This window comes from Elephas maximus, chromosome 1 (genome assembly GCF_024166365.1).
Source record: "Elephas maximus indicus isolate mEleMax1 chromosome 1, mEleMax1 primary haplotype, whole genome shotgun sequence".
NCBI lineage: Eukaryota > Metazoa > Chordata > Mammalia > Proboscidea > Elephantidae > Elephas > Elephas maximus.
The window spans coordinates 73,558,795-73,579,044 of record NC_064819.1 but is presented as its reverse complement, the minus strand read 5'-3'; the positions used below and the strand labels follow the sequence as shown (position 1 = coordinate 73,579,044).

At 42.9% G+C, this 20,250-nt stretch overlaps 1 protein-coding gene and 1 non-coding gene across 3 annotated transcripts; both read right to left on the bottom strand.

Annotated features, from left to right (window-relative positions):
* Window positions 1-854: 854 nt before the first annotated feature.
* On the bottom strand, window positions 855-937 carry TRNAL-CAG (transfer RNA leucine (anticodon CAG)). Its single transcript has one exon. It is a non-coding gene; the product is annotated as a tRNA-Leu (tRNA).
* A 7,495-nt stretch (window positions 938-8,432) lies between these two features.
* BTN1A1 (butyrophilin subfamily 1 member A1) lies at window positions 8,433-17,538 on the bottom strand. Of its 2 annotated transcripts, none has more exons than XM_049885784.1 (8): window positions 17,467-17,538; window positions 16,609-16,740; window positions 16,023-16,370; window positions 13,637-13,918; window positions 12,487-12,636; window positions 11,957-11,977; window positions 11,837-11,863; window positions 8,433-9,171 (listed from the first exon to the last, which is right to left on the bottom strand). In XM_049885784.1, exons 2-8 carry the CDS (start codon window positions 16,685-16,687, stop codon window positions 9,134-9,136), a joined length of 945 nt encoding a protein of 314 aa, XP_049741741.1. In that variant the 5' UTR covers window positions 16,688-16,740; window positions 17,467-17,538; the 3' UTR covers window positions 8,433-9,133. The 2 variants fall into 2 exon arrangements, with proteins under 2 accessions (XP_049741741.1, XP_049741733.1); XM_049885776.1 differs by lacking the exon at window positions 8,433-9,171 and adding an exon at window positions 9,237-11,430.
* Window positions 17,539-20,250: the final 2,712 nt, after the last annotated feature.

The window sequence follows — 20,250 nt, the reverse complement described above, 5'->3', positions numbered from 1 at the left end:
CTGTAGTTATTAATGTTCAAGATAAAAAAAAGGCTGGACATCAGGAAACTTGAATCTTAGGGCTCTTTCTGGAGATGTCACAAACATAACTTTCTCTGTATGTCTAAGTCATCCTCCATGGGTCTCCTGTGCTGAACTGCAAAATTAGATTGGCAGACACCATGGCCAGCAATTCCACTCCTGTTGTATCTCAAATTTTACACTGGTTCATAATGGGCCATTCACTGATAGAACTGTTACTTGTGGTGGCAAGACTCTGGATCCAATCTGGGAGTGTGGGCACACACTGAGAACTTCTATGGAACAACTAAAAGCAATTGGATTAGACGTGCACACAACACCACAAATAAATCTCAAAACTGTGGTGTCAAATAAATGAAGTAAAAGTAGACATATTAGACAGTCCCATTTATGTAAATTAAAAAGGCACACGTCCAAACCAGTAATGCATGTTCTACAAAAATATATAGAAATAAAAGGATGCCCTTCCCAATGATTTCATATGGGAATGGGGGATAGAAATGAGAATAAGAAAAGTGAATTTAAAAAGGATTCTACAAATAAAACAAAAGATGAGCCCTGCATACATCAGTGAAGATAATAGGCCATGGATGGAGGAGTAACGTTCGTTCAGCTCTTTGAGTGTGGTGATCAAGACAGATCCACTAGAGACAGAGAAACAAAGAAAGGAGATGAGATTAAAATAAGTAGATAATTCTTTAATCATCTTTCGGGTACAAAGTGCTTTCATTCCAAAGCTGGGATAAAGTTTTTGAAAAATAGATCAGCCTGTGGCAAATACATACAAAAAGGCAGAATGCCTCGATCGCTGCAATGACACAAAAATGCCACATTGTCAGGAGTGGGATTCGAACCCACGCCTCCAGGGGAGACTGCGACCTGAACGCAGCGCCTTAGACCGCTCGGCCATCCTGACTTGCTGAGTGACAACCCCGCTCAGCACTTTCTTCTGTCACTACGAAAAATGCTATTCTGTGTCTCCCTCTTTCTTTTCCTCTTTTCTCAAAAATTTCGAATTCGTTGATTGAAAGCGAAACCGCCACTTCGTTGACAGTCCCAGACACCGACCTCGGGGGAAGTGCAGAATAGGGCCGGCGTTGCCTGGGCTGCAGAGTGACAGATTCGACATCACGCTCCCCTGGCGGGCGGAGCATTTCAGGGCTGGGTACACGAGAAGAATGAGGACGTTTACTCCCTAACCTGGACAGAAGCCTAGTTAAAATAACCTCACCGAGGTTGAATTGCCTTGCTTAATATATATATATATATATATATACATATACATATATATATAAATTTTGCTTAAATTTACGCTTTCTCACAGGAGGTTTTAGGATTATTCCGTTTTTGCTACTTTGAGGCCCAACCTTCAGGTGCTTGCTAACTCCGCCTCTCATTCCCTTTCTATCTCAGGTTTAAAATCTGCCAGGTGGTGGACCCCCGTGACTGGAGGGGCGTAAGGGGGCGGCCTTCCTGAGTTGAGTTTGTTGAGCTGTACACTGAGGATTTGTGCACTTAAATTTTTTTTTTTTCTTTTTAAAGCAAAAAAGGTGAGTAATTTCTGTATTTACTAAACTCGGTGCAGGAGGCACTCGATAGCAAACCTTCACTGCAGCCATTTTTCTAAACATACATAAAAATCAGATTCAAGTTTTTGTTAACAGGTGTTAGCCTTCAGGATGCTGTCATCAGAATATCACTGACTGGAACTCAGGGAACCTGAGTTCTAATTTCAAACAGAACTAGAACTAGCCAGCTAACTGCCTAGGAGATCTTAGAGAAGTCATTCTGCCTCTGTGGACGTCAGGATCTGCTCTTAGACACCTTTGAGTTTCACCATGAATTCAACTGAGGAAATACAATGCCTAATTCCTTGGTTTAAGCAGTGGTTTTCAAAGTGTGACCCAGAACCATCAGCATCAGCATCCCCATTCCCAGGGAACCAGCTGGAAAAGGAAATTCTCAGTCCCACCCCAGAACTACTGAATTAGAAACTTTGGGGTATAGACTTGGGCAATCTGTGTAACAGGCCCACCGCTTGATTCTGATGCAAGCTCAACTTGGAGAACCACCGGTTTAAAATACAATAATCCTATTATTCTTAACAGAGAAACTATTCTGACTTTAGGAGAAGGTGGGATATAAAAGCATATAAATAATGCCTTTTATAATCCTCTAGGTAGAGTTCTTCCCTGGGGAGATTTTAAAACATACCAACATCTCCCCAACCCCAGACCAAGTCAATTTCTGGGGATGGTGCCTGGGAATTGTATCTTTAACCCTGACGTGATTCTGACATGCAACCAGGTTTGAGACAGTTGTTTGGGGGTTTAGCTTTTTAGAGAAAGTATGAATCTTTCTTTTATGGATGAGGAAGCAGCCACATTCAAAAACATGTTCAGACCTATGTGCTACAGGCTGTGGTCCAAAATATTTTTGAAATATGGAGCAGACCAGTCAAAAGCACAGTTTACAATGGATATTTGTAAGGCTGAGTGAATGCGCTCCCCCACTGGAAGTGTCTGACAGTGAATTACTGAAGACTGCCAGAGATGACCACAGCCGAAGGACGGTGTTCCTTGGTCCCTGAAATGGTGGAGTCCACCTTTTCTGAGAGATGAAAGGAAAACAGTCTACAGAGAATATTAAAATCTGATTATTGGACTGGTTGTCGGGAGAAGCTTGTGAACATTTTGTAAGGACAGACATATCTTAGGGTTGCAGGCAACTGTTCTGGATTTTCGGAGTCAAGCAACACTCACTGTCATCGTGAGATAAAACCACAGAATGAACCTAGGTATTTTAAGGGCCAGAGAAAGTAAAACTTCCCCTAGCAAGAAGGAGTGGCAATTTCATGGGAAGATGCATTGACTAAGAGGTGCAGAACTTTCTTTCACCTCTTCATTCACAAAGTTGATCTACCATGAACGTATGTACCAAACAGTAATGAGAGAGAAAGGCGGAGAGATCATGAGGAGTTTGAACTATATGAGAATGGATACGTATATCTGAATAAGGAAGTATTGTGGTTAAAAGCATGAGTTTGGTTTCTGAAAGATCCATGTATGACCTCTGCCACTTATTATGTGCCCTTGACCAAGTTACTTATTCTCCCTGAGCCTCAGGTACTTCATCTCTAAAATGGTAATAATTATTGTAATTACCTCATAGAATATTTTTAGGTAAATGGGATAACACGTCAAGTTTTTAGTTCTACACTTGGCATCCAATAAATGCTAGTTACTATTATTGGCTGTTATATCAATTATATACAGTAACATAATGTTCAATAAACAAAATATACAATAATCAACACTACGGCTCTCTAGTTGTTGCAAGGTCTTCTTTCTGGGAAACCCCGAAGAATAGGAGTACATATTGGAGCTTAAGCGTCCAGAAAGGAGCCCTGGTTGAACACTGGCTAGCTAACAGAAAGGTAGGCAGGTCGAACCTACCAGCTGCTCAGCAGGAGAAAGATGTGGCAATCTTTTTCTATAAAGATTATAGCCTTGGAAACCCTATGGGGCGGTTTTACTCTGTCCTATAGAGTCACTATGAATTGGAATCGACTCGAGAGTAGCGGGTTTTAGCTAAAGTTCCAGAAGAGAATAATGCCTGAACTTAAAATTTCAGAGCAGACTTTAGCAAATTTGCAGGAATTTCAGGGCATTACCCTCCCTCTGTTCAAAGTGATGTGATAAGACTGAAATGCTTGCCATCTTCATGGGGAACACAAGGACACAGTCCCTCTACCATTTGGAACAGCAGCAAACCAGATCCACTTGGCAGTGATGGCAGGCCTTTCCATTGCAATCAGCTCTGCTCTTCTCAGAGGGTACTGTACTGGTGGGTAATGACTTTGACAAGAGATAAGAGCGGCAATTCTTTCATCCAACATTTAGCAAATACTTATTGAGTACCTACTATGTGCCTAGTGGGGACTTTGTGGCGCAGTGGTTAAGAGTTATGGCTGCTAACCAAAAGTTTGCAGTTCGAATCCACCAGCCACTCCTTGGAAACCCTATGGGGCACTTCTGGTCTGCCCTGTCCTATAAGGTCACTACGAGTTGGAATCCACTCGATGGCAGTGGGCTAACAGGTATGTGCCTGGCAGTGTTCTATGTGCTGATAATCCAACAGTTAAAAAAACAGACAGAAGCTCCATCCTTATCAGGCTTACACTCTACTGGGGCAATGAACCTGAAAAATATGGAGCAAAATGGGCAGAAGCTGGAGGCTTCTGATAATGTAAGCTCAAGCCCCTAGGCCTCAAGGGAATTTGCCAGTTTAGTTCCTCAATGAAAAATTGGATTGCCCCTTAAAAAAGAGAAGGAAAAAACCCCACATTTTAAAACAATATTTTTAGAAAAAGCAAAAATAAATAAGAAAAGGGAAAGACATATTAGTAAAAAAAATTTAAAGTAACTGTTTCAATTATTTATTGTTGCATAGCAAACCGACCCAAAAGCCAGTAGTTTAAAACCACAGCTAGCATTTCTCCTGATTCCGTGGTTCTTCTGCTGGTCTTGCCTGAGCCACTCATGCCCTTCATTCAGCTAGGTTGGCTGGGCCTCTCTGCATAAGGCCTTTCACCTCCAAGGAGGTTAGACCTGGCTTCTCCATTTGGTGGGCAAAAATTTCCAGAGAGCAAGCCCCATGGACACTTATGTTTTCAAGCTTCTAATTACCTCACATTCACCACTGGGCAAAGCATGTCACAGGGTCAAAACCAGAGTCAGCATCCAGAGAGATTACACAAGGCTTGGGTCCAGGATAAGAGGTTTACTCAAGTCATTTGTATAACAATTTACCACAGTGGCCTTAAAGAATACTGAGAAAGGACAGAATAAAGAGTTAGAAAACTAAGTTGTAAAACATGAAATTGAAAATTAGGTGAAGAAGAGGAAAGGGAGTTAGTGTTCATACAAGTTTCTCGGGGTGAACTGTCCTCTGGGAATCTGTGGTATTTACCTCTGTTAGAGGGTGAAAGGGCCCAGGCCTCTCAGGTAAGACTGCCAGATAAAATACAGGAAGTCTAGTTAAGTTAGAATCTCAGATAAATAACAAATAATCTTTTAATATAAGTATGCACCAAGTAGACATACTTTATTTGCTAAATCTGACAATCTGACCTACTCTCAAAGAGGCTGAGATAGTAAAGGCCCAACTGCTAGGCGGGGTTTGGACCATCCTTACCCACATGTATCTGGAAAACACTCAGCAGCCATCTCTCTGCGGTAGGTCAGTCACAGCTACCATGACCTCCAGATCCAAACATGCTGGAGCACACTTATCGCTTAATCTCTCAGTTGGCATTTAAAGAATAATTAATATGTGCCAGGCACTTTTATTTGTTTGCAAGCAAAACAAAATTCCTATTCTCATGGACTCTTGCTTTTATGACAAGACAGACAATAAGGAAAATAAATAAGCATGTAATTTCAAGAGGTGATGAGTGATTTGAAGAAAAATAAAGCAAGGCAAGAGGTCAGAGAATGGTGGAGAGGGGTTGGGAGTAGGGTGCTATTTTTACAGAGGGTGGTTAGGGAAGGTATTTGAGCAGAACCCAAATGAAAGGAGGGGTGAGACAAACAAGATACCTGGGGAGGGGAGGCTGGCAGAGGGAACAGCAAGAACAAAGGGCTTGAGACAAGAATAAAGGAACAACGAAAGCCCTCTGTGTCAGGAAGAAAGGAATAAAGGGGAGAGGGGAAAGAGATAAGACTGCAGAGGTAGCCAAGGGCCAGGTCGTATAGGTGGGGCCTTCCATATTAGGGAGCCTGAGTTATATCCTGACTGCACTGGAAAGATATTGGAGGATTTCAGTGATATAATCTGATTTGTCTTTAAAAACAATACTCTAGCCCTTGTATGGAGAACTGACTGTATGGGGCAAGAGTTGAAGCAAATGCTATTTCGAAAATCCAGGTGAGCGGTGATGATAGCTTAGACCAAGGAACTAGTGGTAAAAGAGGAGAGAAGCGATCACATTTAGGATACATTTTGAAGGCAGAGCTGACAGGACTTACTAACAGATTACTAATGGAGGTGGGTAGTAAGATAAAAAGAGGAATTAAGGCTGACTCCTATGTTTTTGGCCTGAGAAATGGGGTGAATGCTAAAGCTATTAATGGAAATGGGAATGACCAAGTTAGGAATGGGTTTGCCAGAAGAAATCCAGAGTTGTGCTTTGGACCTGTTAAATTTGAGGTGTCGTTAGTATATACAGAAGCCCTGGTAGCAAGGTGGTTAAAAGCTTGGCTGCCATCCTAATGGTGAGTCGTCTGAACCCTTTGAACCCACTAGCCGTTCAATGAGAGAAAGGTGTGGCAGTCTGCTTCCATGAAGACTTATAGTCTTGGAAACCCTGTGGGGTCTTACAGCATCACTATGAGCTGGAATCACCTCAACAGCAACAGGTTTTTTTTTTTTATTATTATTAGTATATATTTTCAGTTAGTTATTTGTAGTGGGGGTACAATGAAATTTCAGGTGCTTCTGAAATCTTATGGTGGGTGTCTTAGTTATCTAGTGCTGCTATAAAAGAAATACTATAAGTTAAAGGCTTTAACAAACAAAAATTTATTCTCTCACGGTTTAGGGGACTAGAAGTCTGAATTCAGGGCTCTTGGGAAAGGCCCCTGTCTCCTTTCAACACCTGTGGGTCTGATATTCCTTGGAGATCTCCATGTGTCTTGGCATCAATCTTTCCCTGGGTCTAGGAATGGGTCCAAAGGACGCACTCCACTCCTGACTCTTCTTTCTTAGTGGTAGCAAGCTCCCTCTCTCTCTGCTTGCTTCTCTCTCCTTTTATCTCTTGTAAGGTAAAAGGTGTGACTCAAGCAAGGATGTAACCTCAGTAAAGCAGTGAAGGGTAGTAACTTAAGTAAGGAAGTACTTAAATGGTGTGACTCAAGATACAACCCACCCTAATCCCCACCACATCAGATTTATAACACATAAAATGGAAGATAGTTACATAAGATCACAAGATGGAGAATGACTACATCATTACATAACTGCCAAACCACTGAGAATCGTGGCCTAGCCAAGTTGACACATATTTTAGAGGGATACAATTCAATCCATGACAGCAGGTTTGGTGAAGCACTGGAGGTGAGACATTTCTTGCCTTTTAGAAGATTCAGAAATAAAGCCAGAACTACTGAGTCTAATCATTGTCTCTAGTCACTCGGGACAGTTCTAGTACTGGTGCCAGCAGGAGAGGGATCCTCAAGGCATGTTCTTAGGTCATCAGATAAGTTCTTCCTCAGGGGTGGATCATGCAAGCTAGAGCCAGGGGGAAGAAGGGCACTGGTTTTTTCCTAGAAATTTACCACTAGCCAGCATTGTGACAGGTGACCAGGAAGAAAAGCAGGAAACTGGGGGGAGGGGGGTGTCACAGAGCTGACTAGAACTTGTGACTGTTTTTCTCTCCAGTCTTAGAAAAAAGTTGCTGTGACAGCCCTGTCTATTCTGGGCATGGTGGTAGTAAAATTCCCTTTCAGGATACACATTAAATCAACAAAACAACTGCCCGAGGTTCCCAAGTATTTTTAAGAAGTTTGAACTTAAAATAAAAAAAAATTATTTTCTGAAAGTACGACTTTAATCACAAATACTTTTAAACCAGGGATAAATGGTGTTCTCCAAACGGTACAGTGTGGGAGTGGGTGGGGTGTGAGGAAGGGGCAGAGAAAGGAGGACATTGGCTGCTGGGGGTATGTGAAATGATGGAGGAAGGAGCCCTTTCTCTCTGGCTCTCCAGGTGCAGGTTCTAGGTGCAGGCAGAAGGTAGCATACTGCATGGATTTTTTTTTCTCCTGTCCTTTCCTAAACCTACGGATCCCCTGAACCAATAGGTCCAACCCTGGTAATTTCTGTAAACAATTTTCTGAAGCTCCAGCCCCCAGTTTAACTTAATCTGTTCTCCTACCCAACTGTGGTTTGCTCAGTGGAAGGTGTCTTAGACAGGTATCAAGAATATCAGCATTTCGGTCCTGTCTTGGCCACCTACTGTATGTCTATGATCAAATCCTTTTATTTCTCATGGCTTCAGTTTCCTCATCTCTGAAAGAAGGTGCTTGGAGTAAATGTTGACTATCACTTCTCATCCTAGCTCAATTTTGTTTTCATCTCAACCCCCTCTCAGAAGAAATCTTCTGTGGTCTCCTAATTCAAAGCCAGTATATGGTTTCATTTCAAAACAATCTAGTAATACTTCCACTGAAATGTATTAAGATCTTAAATTCCAAATCAGTAGAAAAACACCAGAACCAGAATCAAACATATGGAGCCTGGGAGCTGAAAATGACAGAATGTAGATAATAGAGTATTACTGTCACATTTTTCTTAAAGTGGAATGAATGTGATGATAATAGACCTGTCAGGTGCTCAGATTTCCCACCCAAGAGTCAACATTTGGTTTTAGTTTGATATGATCCTCTGTGAGGGTGGCAGATAGAAAATTTAGAAGAGTTGCTTTTTAGTTTAATCATGAGACATGTAATATGGCGCAATAATGGATATAATAGTTTACTGGGAACATAATTTGGATTTGGTGAAGTTGCAGTGTGACAAGTAGTAGGTCTGATTTTGACAATTTCTCGGTAAAAGGAATACATGTAAGATGATTTTCCCACCTTTTGGTGACTGGGCAGCAGCGCAGGTTGAATTGCATTAAGGTCAGACTTTATGCGAGGGGACTATTCCTAACAGTGATTTAAGGCAACAGAGGGTCTAATGGGCTTTTCTCTGGACCAAGAGGGCCTTCAAGCAAGAATCCAAAGAGCTCCTTTCTGGGATGGTGTTTTCCAAAGATCACCTCAGTTTTGTTTTTATTTTTTTTTAATTTTGAGGCATTACCCTTGAAGATGTCCCAAATAATCCCCCCTCCCGGGAAAAGTGCAGTTAATTTGAAGGGATGGCTTCACTCACCCACACCAGGAGTCAGTTACCTTCCTGGTGGTAGAAATGGAGTCACCACCCAAAGAGAGGCTGACGGTAGCCATTGACACTGTGACCCCCATGGTCTATGTCAGCCTGTCATCAGGCCTGGGATGGGTCTTGAGCTAGATAAAATGGCACTGCTTTTACCAGCTGCTTTCCATGCTCACAGGTTTCTTTCCTCTGTTTTTGTTTCAGTTCCACCTGTTGGGATGAAGAAAGGAAGATACAGAGGCTGCTTTCAGCAATGGAACAAAATTATTTATTAGGTAAAGACCATGGGCAACATCTATGCTGGAAACTGGAAGAATACAATGAAAATGCAAAGTACGAGCCTGGATAAATTTGGAATTCATTGGTGAAACAAACCCCAGGAAAATGGCCAGGGGCAAATACAAATAGGTGCGGTCTTATTGCCAGTTACTCTTAAGAATGATGACGCAGCATTTGGGGGATGCCGAAGAGAAGCAGCATGTCGGGAAGCTGGGGAGATGGGGAGACAGTGGACGGTGGCACCACGTGGAAATGGATAGAAGTTGAAGCAAATCGAAGGTGTGTTTGGGGGGTTTGGATGTTGGATGGGGTCTGAGGGGGCAGGAAGCTGAAACTGGCTGAGAAGCAGTAATGGTAATATCTCTGGAGGACAATTCCTAGGAAATGCCTTTGAAATGGAGAGATGCTAGATCAGAAGGAAGAAAATGGGGAACTTGTGGAGCTAACAAATTGAAACTGGACTGATGTCCAGGCAAGGGAGAAACAGGAGGAGGCAAAGAGGGACAGGGCTCGAGGAACGACCATGCTGACAACTTTGAGTTTTGTCCAAGATGCTCTCTTCTGTCAAGCTTTTTGTCTGCCCCTCTAGCCCTGCTCATTCCAGCTCCTCTCTATTCCTCTTTCCTATACCCAGATCCCATAGAAGTAGGGCCTGTCTCCTCCACCCTGTAGGACATGGCATGGGATTTTTTTAAATTGTGCCTTAGGTGAAAGTTTACAGGACAAATTAGTTCCCCAATCAATAGTTTGTACGTAAAGTCTTCCATGACATTGGTTTCACTCCCCACCGCTTGTCAGCACTCTCCCCATTTCTGTCCTGGGTTCACCATTTCCTTTTGTCTTTCTACCCCTTCCTGTCTTCTCATCTTTGCTTTTGGGCAAATGTCCTTTTGATCTCCTACAATTGATTGTTCTAAGGAGCACATTCTTCTCAGGTGTTATTGTTTATTTTATGGGTTGACATGGAAAATTTAAGATTAGGCCCCCAAAACTCTAGAGTTCATTGTTGTCCTGGGTTTTACCTCACTTGCCAACACCCTGGTGTCCCCTCAAATGCCTTTGTGGGATTTCAGCCTGGAATCTTTCCTTCCCAACACCTTTGGGCTTTATGCTTGTCTACAGTCTGTTCCTCTGCATGTCCCTATTCTGGATGCCAAAATGTTTCCACCTCAATCCCATGCTAACCTAACCTTACCTCGATCCCTGAGCCGTTCTTTGAGTTTGCTCTAAGTCCCTCCCTGTTGGATCTGGCCTCAAGAGATAGGAGCGCACTAGAAGTGGTTTAAGAGTCACCCCCCCACCCCCAAATATTGGTACAGACACAGATTAGGAAGGTCTTACACCCAGCCTCTCTAGCAGCAGTAGCAGCACAACCTTCCCAAGCCTAATTTATCTCTCTCTCTTTTTTTTTTTTAATAGGAAGAAACAGGAGCTGAATGAAGCTGACAGCTGAAGCCTCAGAGGTGATGAGGCAGAGGAGTTAGAGAAAGAGAAAGCAGCTGAGTTAGGATAGTCCTTAAGATGCCCCTTGGCTAGGTTGGGTAGGGATCAGTTTAGAATGGAGAGTGTCTGTATCCCTGGATGCAGAGTCTTCCCTGATGGGGGACAGTGGGATCTCCTTAAAAGGGTCCTGGGCATCAGCAACCACTGTGACCCCCTCAGGCTCATAAGTGATTGGGCAAATGGTCAGGGGCTTCTTACCACAGGACCATAGGCAAAAGAAGGGCCGGAGGGGGCCAGAGAAAGAGACCGTGGGGAAAGTATAGATAAGGGATCCATCAGACATATTGTAGAAGGAAATGTCCCCTGATTCATAGTCCAGGAAAATTCCAACCCGGCGGGGGGCTCCTGCCAATGGGAGAGGGGTCCGGAGTGGCGTGAGAGCCCAGTAGCCATTTCCATACAACTCCACAGCCCAGAAGCCATTCTCAGGAGTCATGGGGTCAAATCCTTTCTTCATTACATTCTCCCTACACACTCCAATCACCCAGTCAGTCCTGTCTCCCACCTCCACCTCCCAGTAATGTCTTCCTGAGGTAAAGGTCTCACGACCCAACACACAGGGCCAAGAGTCAAATCTCTCTGGCTTTTCAGGCAGTTTCTGCCGTGAATCTTCCAGTCGGACAGATTTTGAATCCTCATACAGAAAGAGATGGGGGTGGGCTGTATCTGGATCCAGAGTAACATCAACTGGAAAGAGTGAGAGAGAGGAGTCCAAGAGTCAGTGAGTGGTAGAGGTTTCAGGATCTATCCCTCTTTCTCCAAAGAAATAGATCACTATTTTAGGAGTTGACAGGTCTCCTGATGAGAAGAGCTGTTTGGCCTGTTAAGCTGTCTCCATTGCCTCCAGGCTCGCTCCCTCCCTCATCAATAGCCACAGGATAAGTGCTGACTGTCCCCAGTGCCTACTTGGACCTTCTCTGAGGGCGCTTGTGTTCTGGCTAACAAGAAAAGTGTTGAGGCCATTTGCTATCACCTCTCCCCTCACTATCCTCATCACTAAAATGATATTAGTGTTTTTATTTGTAAGTGTCATAGGACTCTGAATCCCTCAGCAAAGAGCCTCAGAGCCCTTGAGAAGTTCAGAGCCACTGACCTGCATGCAATGTAGCCTTCTTCCATTCTGCAATGAAAGAGAGAGATTGTCATTGACAGGTTGTAGAATCAGAGAGAGAAAACCTTGTGGGTGAAACAAGGACAAGAAGACAGAACTTACTGAGCTCTTCCAGAAGTTTCTCTGGAAAACAAATGGAAATATCTCAATGTCCTATAGAGGATGTGAGGGAGGGGATAAAACTGAAGTGGGAAACACACCAACAAGAAACTGTTTCATTCATGAATACCTGAGTATTGACACATTATCAATAAATCGAGAACAAGGATTTTTTTGTTTGTTTAGCTTTCTAAGAAATATACAGGAAGTTCCTACTGGCTTGAGATTAGATATTTAAAAATAAGAGATTGCTCCCAAGAAGCTGAGTTAAAAGTGGGGACACAGTCTGAAGGTGGGTAGTAACTAAACATCAGATTTAATACTTCAGTTAGAATTGGTTCTGACTCTGCCTGTGCCCCAAATCCCTGTTCTTCTCCATCATATTGAATATTTGTGACTTCCAAATCTTTATAATCTTTCCCAACTTTGAATCCAGAATCAAGTATTTTCCTGCTGGAAGTCATCCTAAAGGACTTGAATAGAACCCCACTCCGAAGCACTCCTGACTAGTAACCTGGGATTCTGTGACTTACCTTTAGGGCTGAATTCATTCTTCCTCTCTCTGGATCTTTGCCTATATACTCTCCAAGTGAAAAATATGGACCCAATGGTGAGAAGTCCTAGGACCATCAGAATAACGGCCATAGCCACCATCCAGGGAGTCAGCCTTGGAAAGAAGGGAGCTAAAACAAAAATTTCCAAAAAGGACATTTATTGAGAAACTCTGAGTAAGTCCCACTTCTCTCCTGATTCCAAAATGGGAGAGAAGAAGGGATGACCTGGACCTCTCCTGCTCCTCCCATGGCAAAAATAGTGGCTCCAGTGCCATTCTAAACTTTTCAAAAAAAAAAATTGAACTTGGGTAGAAAAGAGCAGAGAAAGTGAAGAATGATGCTGAACAAGAGTTTTTATGGGATAGGATCTGTGAAATAAAGGATATAATTGATCAATTCCTGTTATTTTGGAAATTCCTCCATAAATATCAGGGGAGGGTGGGAGCCAAAGAGATAAGTGAAGTAAATGAGGAAAGGGAAGTGACGCCTCTGTGTGTAACATCCTGTTGCTGTGGAGTGGATTCCGACTCATAGTGACCCTATAGGACACAGCAAAACTGCCCCATAGGGTTTCCAAGGGCCGCCATTGGATTCAAACAGCTGATCTTTTGATTAGCAGCCAAGCTCTTAATTACTGCGCCACCATGGCTCCACATGTGTAACATAATAAGACTGAAATAAAGATCAAAGAATAAAACAAGGTTTATGCGTGAATCAGAGTTAGTATCTGTAGAATAAATAGGAGAATAAGCTTCCCTGAGGACCTTGAGAACATATTGAGGAGAAGTCAAGGGTAGAAACAGTAAAAATAGAAAAACAATTTAGGCTTCTTGTTCACTCAAGGACAGAAGACTCTGGATTAGAAAGGCCTCCAGTGAGAAGGCTTCTCTACCTAAGGTGTATCTTCAAAGATGGAAAATCTGGAATTTCTATGAGGTCTAGATAGAGTTTGTACCTTTAGAATCTTTACTCTTCTAGTGAAGTTGGTGAGCTTCCCCAAGTCAGAAGGCAGGCGCTTCAGTGGGGCAAGTGGACAACTCTATCTATGAGGTCATGGCTAGGCAGGCGTACCAGGTGGTGTGGCTCTGAAGCTGTGTCAACATATAAATCCATCATTAGTTCCACTAACCTGGTATGGAAATTCCTACTTCCTTCTCCTGGCCAAGAAGCAGGTTTCGGATGCAGCAGGACACATTTCCCAGGGAGTTGTCTCTGATAATCAGTGAAGCTGCCACAGTGAACAGGCCTTTCTCATCAGGATTGCTGGACTCTGATGTGGATGGAAATTTCTCTCCTTCGGGAGTTCTCCACTGCACCTGGGGCTCTGGATACCATCCCACTGAGGAGCACTCCAGCTGGATCTCACTTCTGTCTTGAACTTCCATATGGATGTGAGGATCAGAGCCCAAAGCTATGGAGACAGAACTGGCCTTAGTCCTTAGTGAACACCCTTCTGGGAGCCTTATAACCATAGGACAACATAGTCTGAAAAAGACAGAGAGACAGAAGCACAAGGGGACTGGGAATGGGAGGGACTCATCTCCATATTTCATTACACAATGAAACTGAGGTATCAATAGAGGGAATTTCTTACACCTTGGCAGAGAAGGATGTCATGTTGGAATCTAGTCACTGGTCCTAGCCCTAAAGGAAAGACAGGCATTTGAGGTAGTCTTTGAAAGAGGGACAGGGGATTGATGGACACACACGAGGGGTCTTTGATCAGGTACAGGAACAGCAAGATCAGTAAGTGGTTTAGGTTGGGAGTTTCAGAGATAGGAGGGAGCTCTGTGGTTGGAAGTATTAAGGGAAGGCTTTGAGTTGCAGGAGAACTAAGACTGAGTGTTCAAGAATGAACAGAGAAGGAGCATCCTTGAGGAAAAAGAGGGTTAGAGGATCATTGCACTGAGATCACAGATGACAGTTTAAGTTTCCTTTAGCTGTGATGCTGATTTAGGAATTTTAAAAAATGGTTTCAACTTCATCTTCCCTCTCACAATTATGTTCCAACATAAATCAGTTCCAAAGCTTCTCATCCTGTTTATTTTGCCTCATTCTTTTCTTACAACTCCACAGAGTACAGGAAAACACTGAGCTGCAGGGTGTAGTCCTTAAACACATGTCCACAACCACTGGCTTAACTCCATATTCCAAGTTTGCACAGATACGTGAGAATGTGTATTCTTCCCATGAAAGGGGTTGCTGCTTTCAGCAGATTCTCAAAGGTGCGCATGACTCATAAAAGGTGAGACCCATAGTTTTATGCTACCAAATCTCTAGGTTTTTATAATCAAACTGCAAGATACTTCTTCCCTAAAAATGAAAGCGTGTGAGTTCCACACACTGTTGCTGCCGGGACATCCTGTTATAAGGCAGGGGCCCAGGTTTCATTTAAGTATTTTTCCAATGTTCTTTATGTGATTATGTCTATGAAAGGCAATGTATTTTTATATTTGATATTTTAGAGCAGCCTAAGGCACAGGAAAAATGACTAAAGACAACTAATTAGGAAACCTAATGTCATATGGTGGAAACCCTGATGGCATAAGGGTTAAGGGCTATGGCTGCTAACCAAAAGGTTGGCAATTTGAATCAGGTGCTCCTTGGAAACCCTCTGGGGCAGCTCTACTGTGTCCTATAGGGTTGATTGCAATTTTTTTTTTTTTTAATGTCACATGGGGTCACTATGAGTCAAAAACTGACTGGATGGCACACAACAACAACACGGCATAGTAATATCTTACAAGTATATAATGCTTTCAGATTTGGCAAAGCGGTTTCTTATATATACTGTCTAGTTTTATTTCATTCTTGTAAAATCCTGCCAGGTAGGTGCTTCCCCAGCTTTACATTAGGAAACATGGCTCAAAAAGAGATTAGCTTGATGCCATTCACTAGTAAGTAGGACAGTCAGGCCTCAATGCACACTTTTCCTCCCGAACGCCTATGATTGCCTTTAGTGTTTCACCCTGAATTTTGTCTGGAAGCAAAAAAGGAAACAAAAGTAAAATCTTCTCTGAGTGGATCAAGAAAGTTAATGATCATGCCCTATGGCCTTAGAAAATCAGTCCTTAGGGGCCAATCCATAAAGCAGCCTCAAAGTATGTAATGGAGATGCTCACCACAGCCTTATTGTAATGGTGAAACACACACAACTTAAATGTCCTATTCTGGAGCTTGACCAAGTAAATTATGGTGCACTCTTAGAAAAGACTGCTACGTGGCCTTTATATCTTACATTTATTCAACTAATAACATGGGGAAATGCTTATTCTATAATTGAGGGGAACAGCAGGAGGAAAGTGAAACAAAGCTGTACAAGAAAGACATTTGGTGCTCTCTCTCCCTCTCAACTCAAGCCCTCTTCCCACCCATCTCTCACTTATAGGTCTGCCAACCGCAGTCAACCCAAGAGATTTTGAAAATGAATCTGATGGTCTCCAAAGTAATTCGATCTATACGAAAATATATATCACATGGGAGTCACTGGAGAAAGTCAAAACCCATCTACTCACCAGCCACCTTCAGCTGCACCTTGGCCTCTTCATAGATTTCACCCCTTCTGAAAAAGCACCGGTATTCCCCATCGTCGGAGGCCCTGACCGGGTGGATCCTCACAGCCACGCGCCCCGCAGTGATGTTGTCTTTCACCAGCGTGGCTCTCCCTCGATACTCAGGCATCTGCTCTCCCTCTTGCTCCACACCGTCCCGGTGCACTAACACTGCCGGCGAGACCTTCTTCCGGAACCACCGCAGCTCCATGTGCTCAGCACTCACGTTTGGGGAGAGGTGACAGGGCAACTCGATGTCTTCACCCACCAGAGCCAAGATGGGCTCCTGGGGTCCAATCACGTCAAAGAGGGCTGCGCAAAAAACGAGCAGGGTCAGGGACAGGGTGTGTGTAGAGATGGGAGGTGAGGGCTGTCCCAGACCAGGCTCCTGAGAAAGGGCAGAGTCCTTTGCAATGTTTCTCTTTTCAAACAGCCTTAGGGTGTCTATATGGACCTAGTGGAGGTGGCTAAGGAATTGTTTACATTTATGGAGAAGTTTCAACTCAGTAAGTCAGAGATAAAAAGAGAGAGAAGCAGAAGCGAGGCCTACCTGAATCCAGCTTGGGGAGCTGGAGGAGAATGAGAGTGAGCAGACATCTGGGGAGGCAGGAGTTTGGGGAAACTGGCATCTCCAACCTTTCTGGACAGCAAGATATTGGTATGAAGCCACTGGAACTCCAGTCTAGAAGATGAATGGGTAGGCATCACTGTGGGCTCTGTAGACTCTCTGTTCTCTGTAATCCATTTGTATCTGATATCTCATCTCTCTCCTCCCCAGTGTGGCTTTCCAGTCCACTCTGTCATCAGCAACTGCCCACTCACTCATCATCCTAAGTTTGATCAAGCATATATGAGACAACTAAATGAACCCTAAAACCCCAAAAGAGACTTTGGAGAAGAGAACTGTGTGACACAGTACCCATTAAACCTTTGGCCATCTAGTTGATTCCGACTCATAGGGACTGTATAGGACAGAGTAGAACTGCCCCATAGGGTTTCCAAGGAGCAGCTGGTGGATTTGAACCAACAACCTTTTGGTTAACAGCTGAGCTCTTAACCACTGCCACCAGGTCTCCTAGTACCCATTAATGGGTTGTATAAATGAACAAATCTTGGGATCACTGCACTAAAAAAAAAATCTTCTTTCAAATATAATACTTTGGTATTTGCTTTTAGCAGTGATGATACAGATAAGGGGATGGACAAAGTGATAGACACCAAGAAATGAACTGGAGTAGAAAAGACAAAACATACTGACAAGGTAGAACAAGAAAGGGGAGCTGAAGAAAGCTAAAGAGTTTGAAGAACAGAGGGCCTAGTACCAGAGAAGAAGATGTCAGAAGGAGAGAAGAATGCCCCTTAGCTGCTCTCTCTTACACGAGAGATGAGAGTAATCGCGGATACTGACCTGATGATCTTGGAGGAAAAGGCACCAAGGAGCCACTGCTACCAAGTGAAAAAGCTGGTTGTGGCCCCAGAGGCAAACGTTAAAGGCCAACAGGAAAAGGAAGGGGGAAGGGTTTTCAGGGAAGCCTGCCTCCAAGAAGCCTTGCGTACTTACTTTGAAAACAAACAAAACAATTTCCAGAAAGATGAAGTGTCTGTGGTCTTCAGCTCAGACATCAGGGTACACACTAATGAACTGGGCTAAATAAAAGGGGGTAAAGTGAAAAAGGAAGAGGGCCAAAGAAACACTAAAATGAGATGTGAGGCCTTGGCCAGTTAATTCACCTCTCTGAACCTTAGTTCTTTTATCCTTAAAACGAGAATATTATCAGTAATAGCTTCTTTGGAGGATTAAGTAAGATGAAGCATGTAAAGCCCATAGTAGGGACCCAGATGAGGGTAAGTTGTTATTCCATTATTTCTGTGGAGTGAAAAATGAAAGGTAGGGGACCAAGGTAGCAGTAGCCTCCAGCTCCCTGCTGGCAGTCCTCTTCTTCATGGTCTTTCTCACTGAAGCTGCTGTGTCTGTTGGCATAACTCCATTGGAGGCCAAACTTAAAGGTAGGCTAGGAATGAGCCAGCCCATGAGGTGTGATTCTTTTTTTCAGGACCTCAAGGATGCTTCTTGTTATAGATTGAATTGTGTCCCCCCAAAATGTGTGTCAACTTGGCTAGGCCATGATTCCCAGTATTGTGTGATTCTCCACCATTTTGTCATCTGATGGGATTATCCTATGTGTTGTAAATCCTACCTCTACGATGTTAATGAGGCAGGGCTCAATCTACAAGATTAGGTTGTGTCTTGAGTCAATCTCTTTTGAGATATAAAAGAGAGAAGTAAGCAGAAAGACGGGGGTGGGGGGGGACCTCACACCACCAAGAAAGCTGTGCCAAGAGCAGAGGCAGTCCTTTAGACCTGCAGTCCCTGCACTGAGAAGCTCCTAGATCAGAGAAAGATTGATGACAAGGAGCTTTCTCCAGAGCCAACAGAGAGAGAAAGCCTTCCCCTGGAGCTAGTGCCCTGAATTTGGACTTCTAGCCTACTAAAAAAAAAAAAGAGTCTAGCCTACTAGACTCTGAGAAAATAAATTTCTGTTGTTAAAGCCGTTCACTTGTGCTATTTCTATTATAGCAGCACTAGACTAGCATTAAGACACTTTCTTACCAAAGTTCTCTCAAAGCAACCCGTGAGGCCTATAATTCCTTATTTTGGCTAAATCTCTTATTGCTATGGAAAAAAGGAAAACTATTAAAAAAGAAGATGAAAATCACCCATAAAGCCACAGACTGACAATAACCTCTGTTCACATTTTGGTATATTTACTTCCAGTTTTCATTCTATGCTTATATACCTCATAAAAGCAGACTCGGGATTAGCTGCAATATAACTTTTTACCTAATTCATAATATTGTTAATAGCTGCATAATATCACATATACTTCATATAATCATGTCAAGATTATGGGACTCTTTATACATAAATCTTTGTCACATCTGCAGTTACTAAGGTTACTTCCTGATAAACTTTCTGATAAACTCCCAGAAATATAAAAGTTGAGTCAAAGAGTATGCATGTTGCCAAAGTCACTCCCTGAAATGTTGAACCCATCAGTGGAAGTATTCTTCTCACTAAATCCTGCCAGCCCTGAAGGTTATTATTTCTCATCTTTATTAACGGGATAGGTGAAAATTTATCAAATTATTATTTTACTATGCACTTACATGATAGTGAGGTTGAACATTTTTCATATGTTTATTAACTATTCAGTATATTTTGTAAATGAGCTTTTCAGGCCAATTGCTCATTTTTTTCTAGACTCTGGGTAGCTGTCTTAGTTATCTGGTGCAGCTATAACAGAAATACCACAAGTGGATGGCTTTAACATCCACTACTGTTTTCTTATTGGTATGAGATCTCCCTGTCTCTGCTCTCCTCTCTCTTTTATGTCCCAAAAGAAACTAGCTCAAGACACAACACAACCCAATCCAGTAGATTGAGTCCTGCCTCATTAACACAACTGCCGCCCATCACCCCTCATTAACATCAAACAGACAGAATTTACAACACATAGGAAAGTCACATCAGATGACAAAATGGTGGACAATCACAGGATATCCGCAATCATGGCTCAGGCAAATTAATACACACATTTTTAGGGGACACGATTTAATCCATTACACTGGCCCTGCTACAGTTTTCTACCCATCTGTACAATCTTTTATAAGTTAAAGATATCAACCTCTTATTACATTTGTAGCAGAAGTCTTTCTCTGCTCTCTGTTTGTCGTTTGCCATTTAATTTGGATAACAATTAAGACAAACAGAAGACAATTGCTCCAGTTGACCCACCAAACTGCCAGGGGAGTGATTTTTCCCGAATGCCAATCTGATCATGTTGTTTTTTGCTTAAAAATCCCTCCATATCTCCCTAATGATCCCAGCGTCACATTCAGGCACCTTATTCTGGCCAAGAAGTTGCTGTAGGATATGGTGGTACTATTGCTGCCTTCCTCTTAGCTTTGTCTTCCTCCTCTCCTAAGGCCTACCCACCCGCCAAGAGAATTTAGAAAGATGTTTGAATGCCTCAAAACACAGCATCTTTTCAGGCCTCCAGATTGTAGAGCTTGTCTCTCCTCCTTCTAGAACATTCTGTCCTCTCTTATCTACTTGGTAAACTTGTTTTCTTCCCTCAAGAGCTTGTTTAAGGGCCACTCCTTCTACAGCCTCTTCCAAAAGTAGGCAGGA

Excerpts from the sequence above, each read along its gene's own strand:
- BTN1A1 (XM_049885776.1), bottom strand. The coding sequence starts at position 16,687 with ATGCCAGTTTCCCCAAACTCCTGCCTCCCCAGATGTCTGCTCACTCTC. Across the intron at positions 11,978-12,486 it reads GAATGAATTCAGCCCTAAAG|AGAAACTTCTGGAAGAGCTC; the intron begins GTAAGTCACAGA and ends TTTGTTTTCCAG. Across the intron at positions 11,864-11,956 it reads GAAACTTCTGGAAGAGCTCA|AATGGAAGAAGGCTACATTG; the intron begins GTAAGTTCTGTC and ends CTTTCATTGCAG.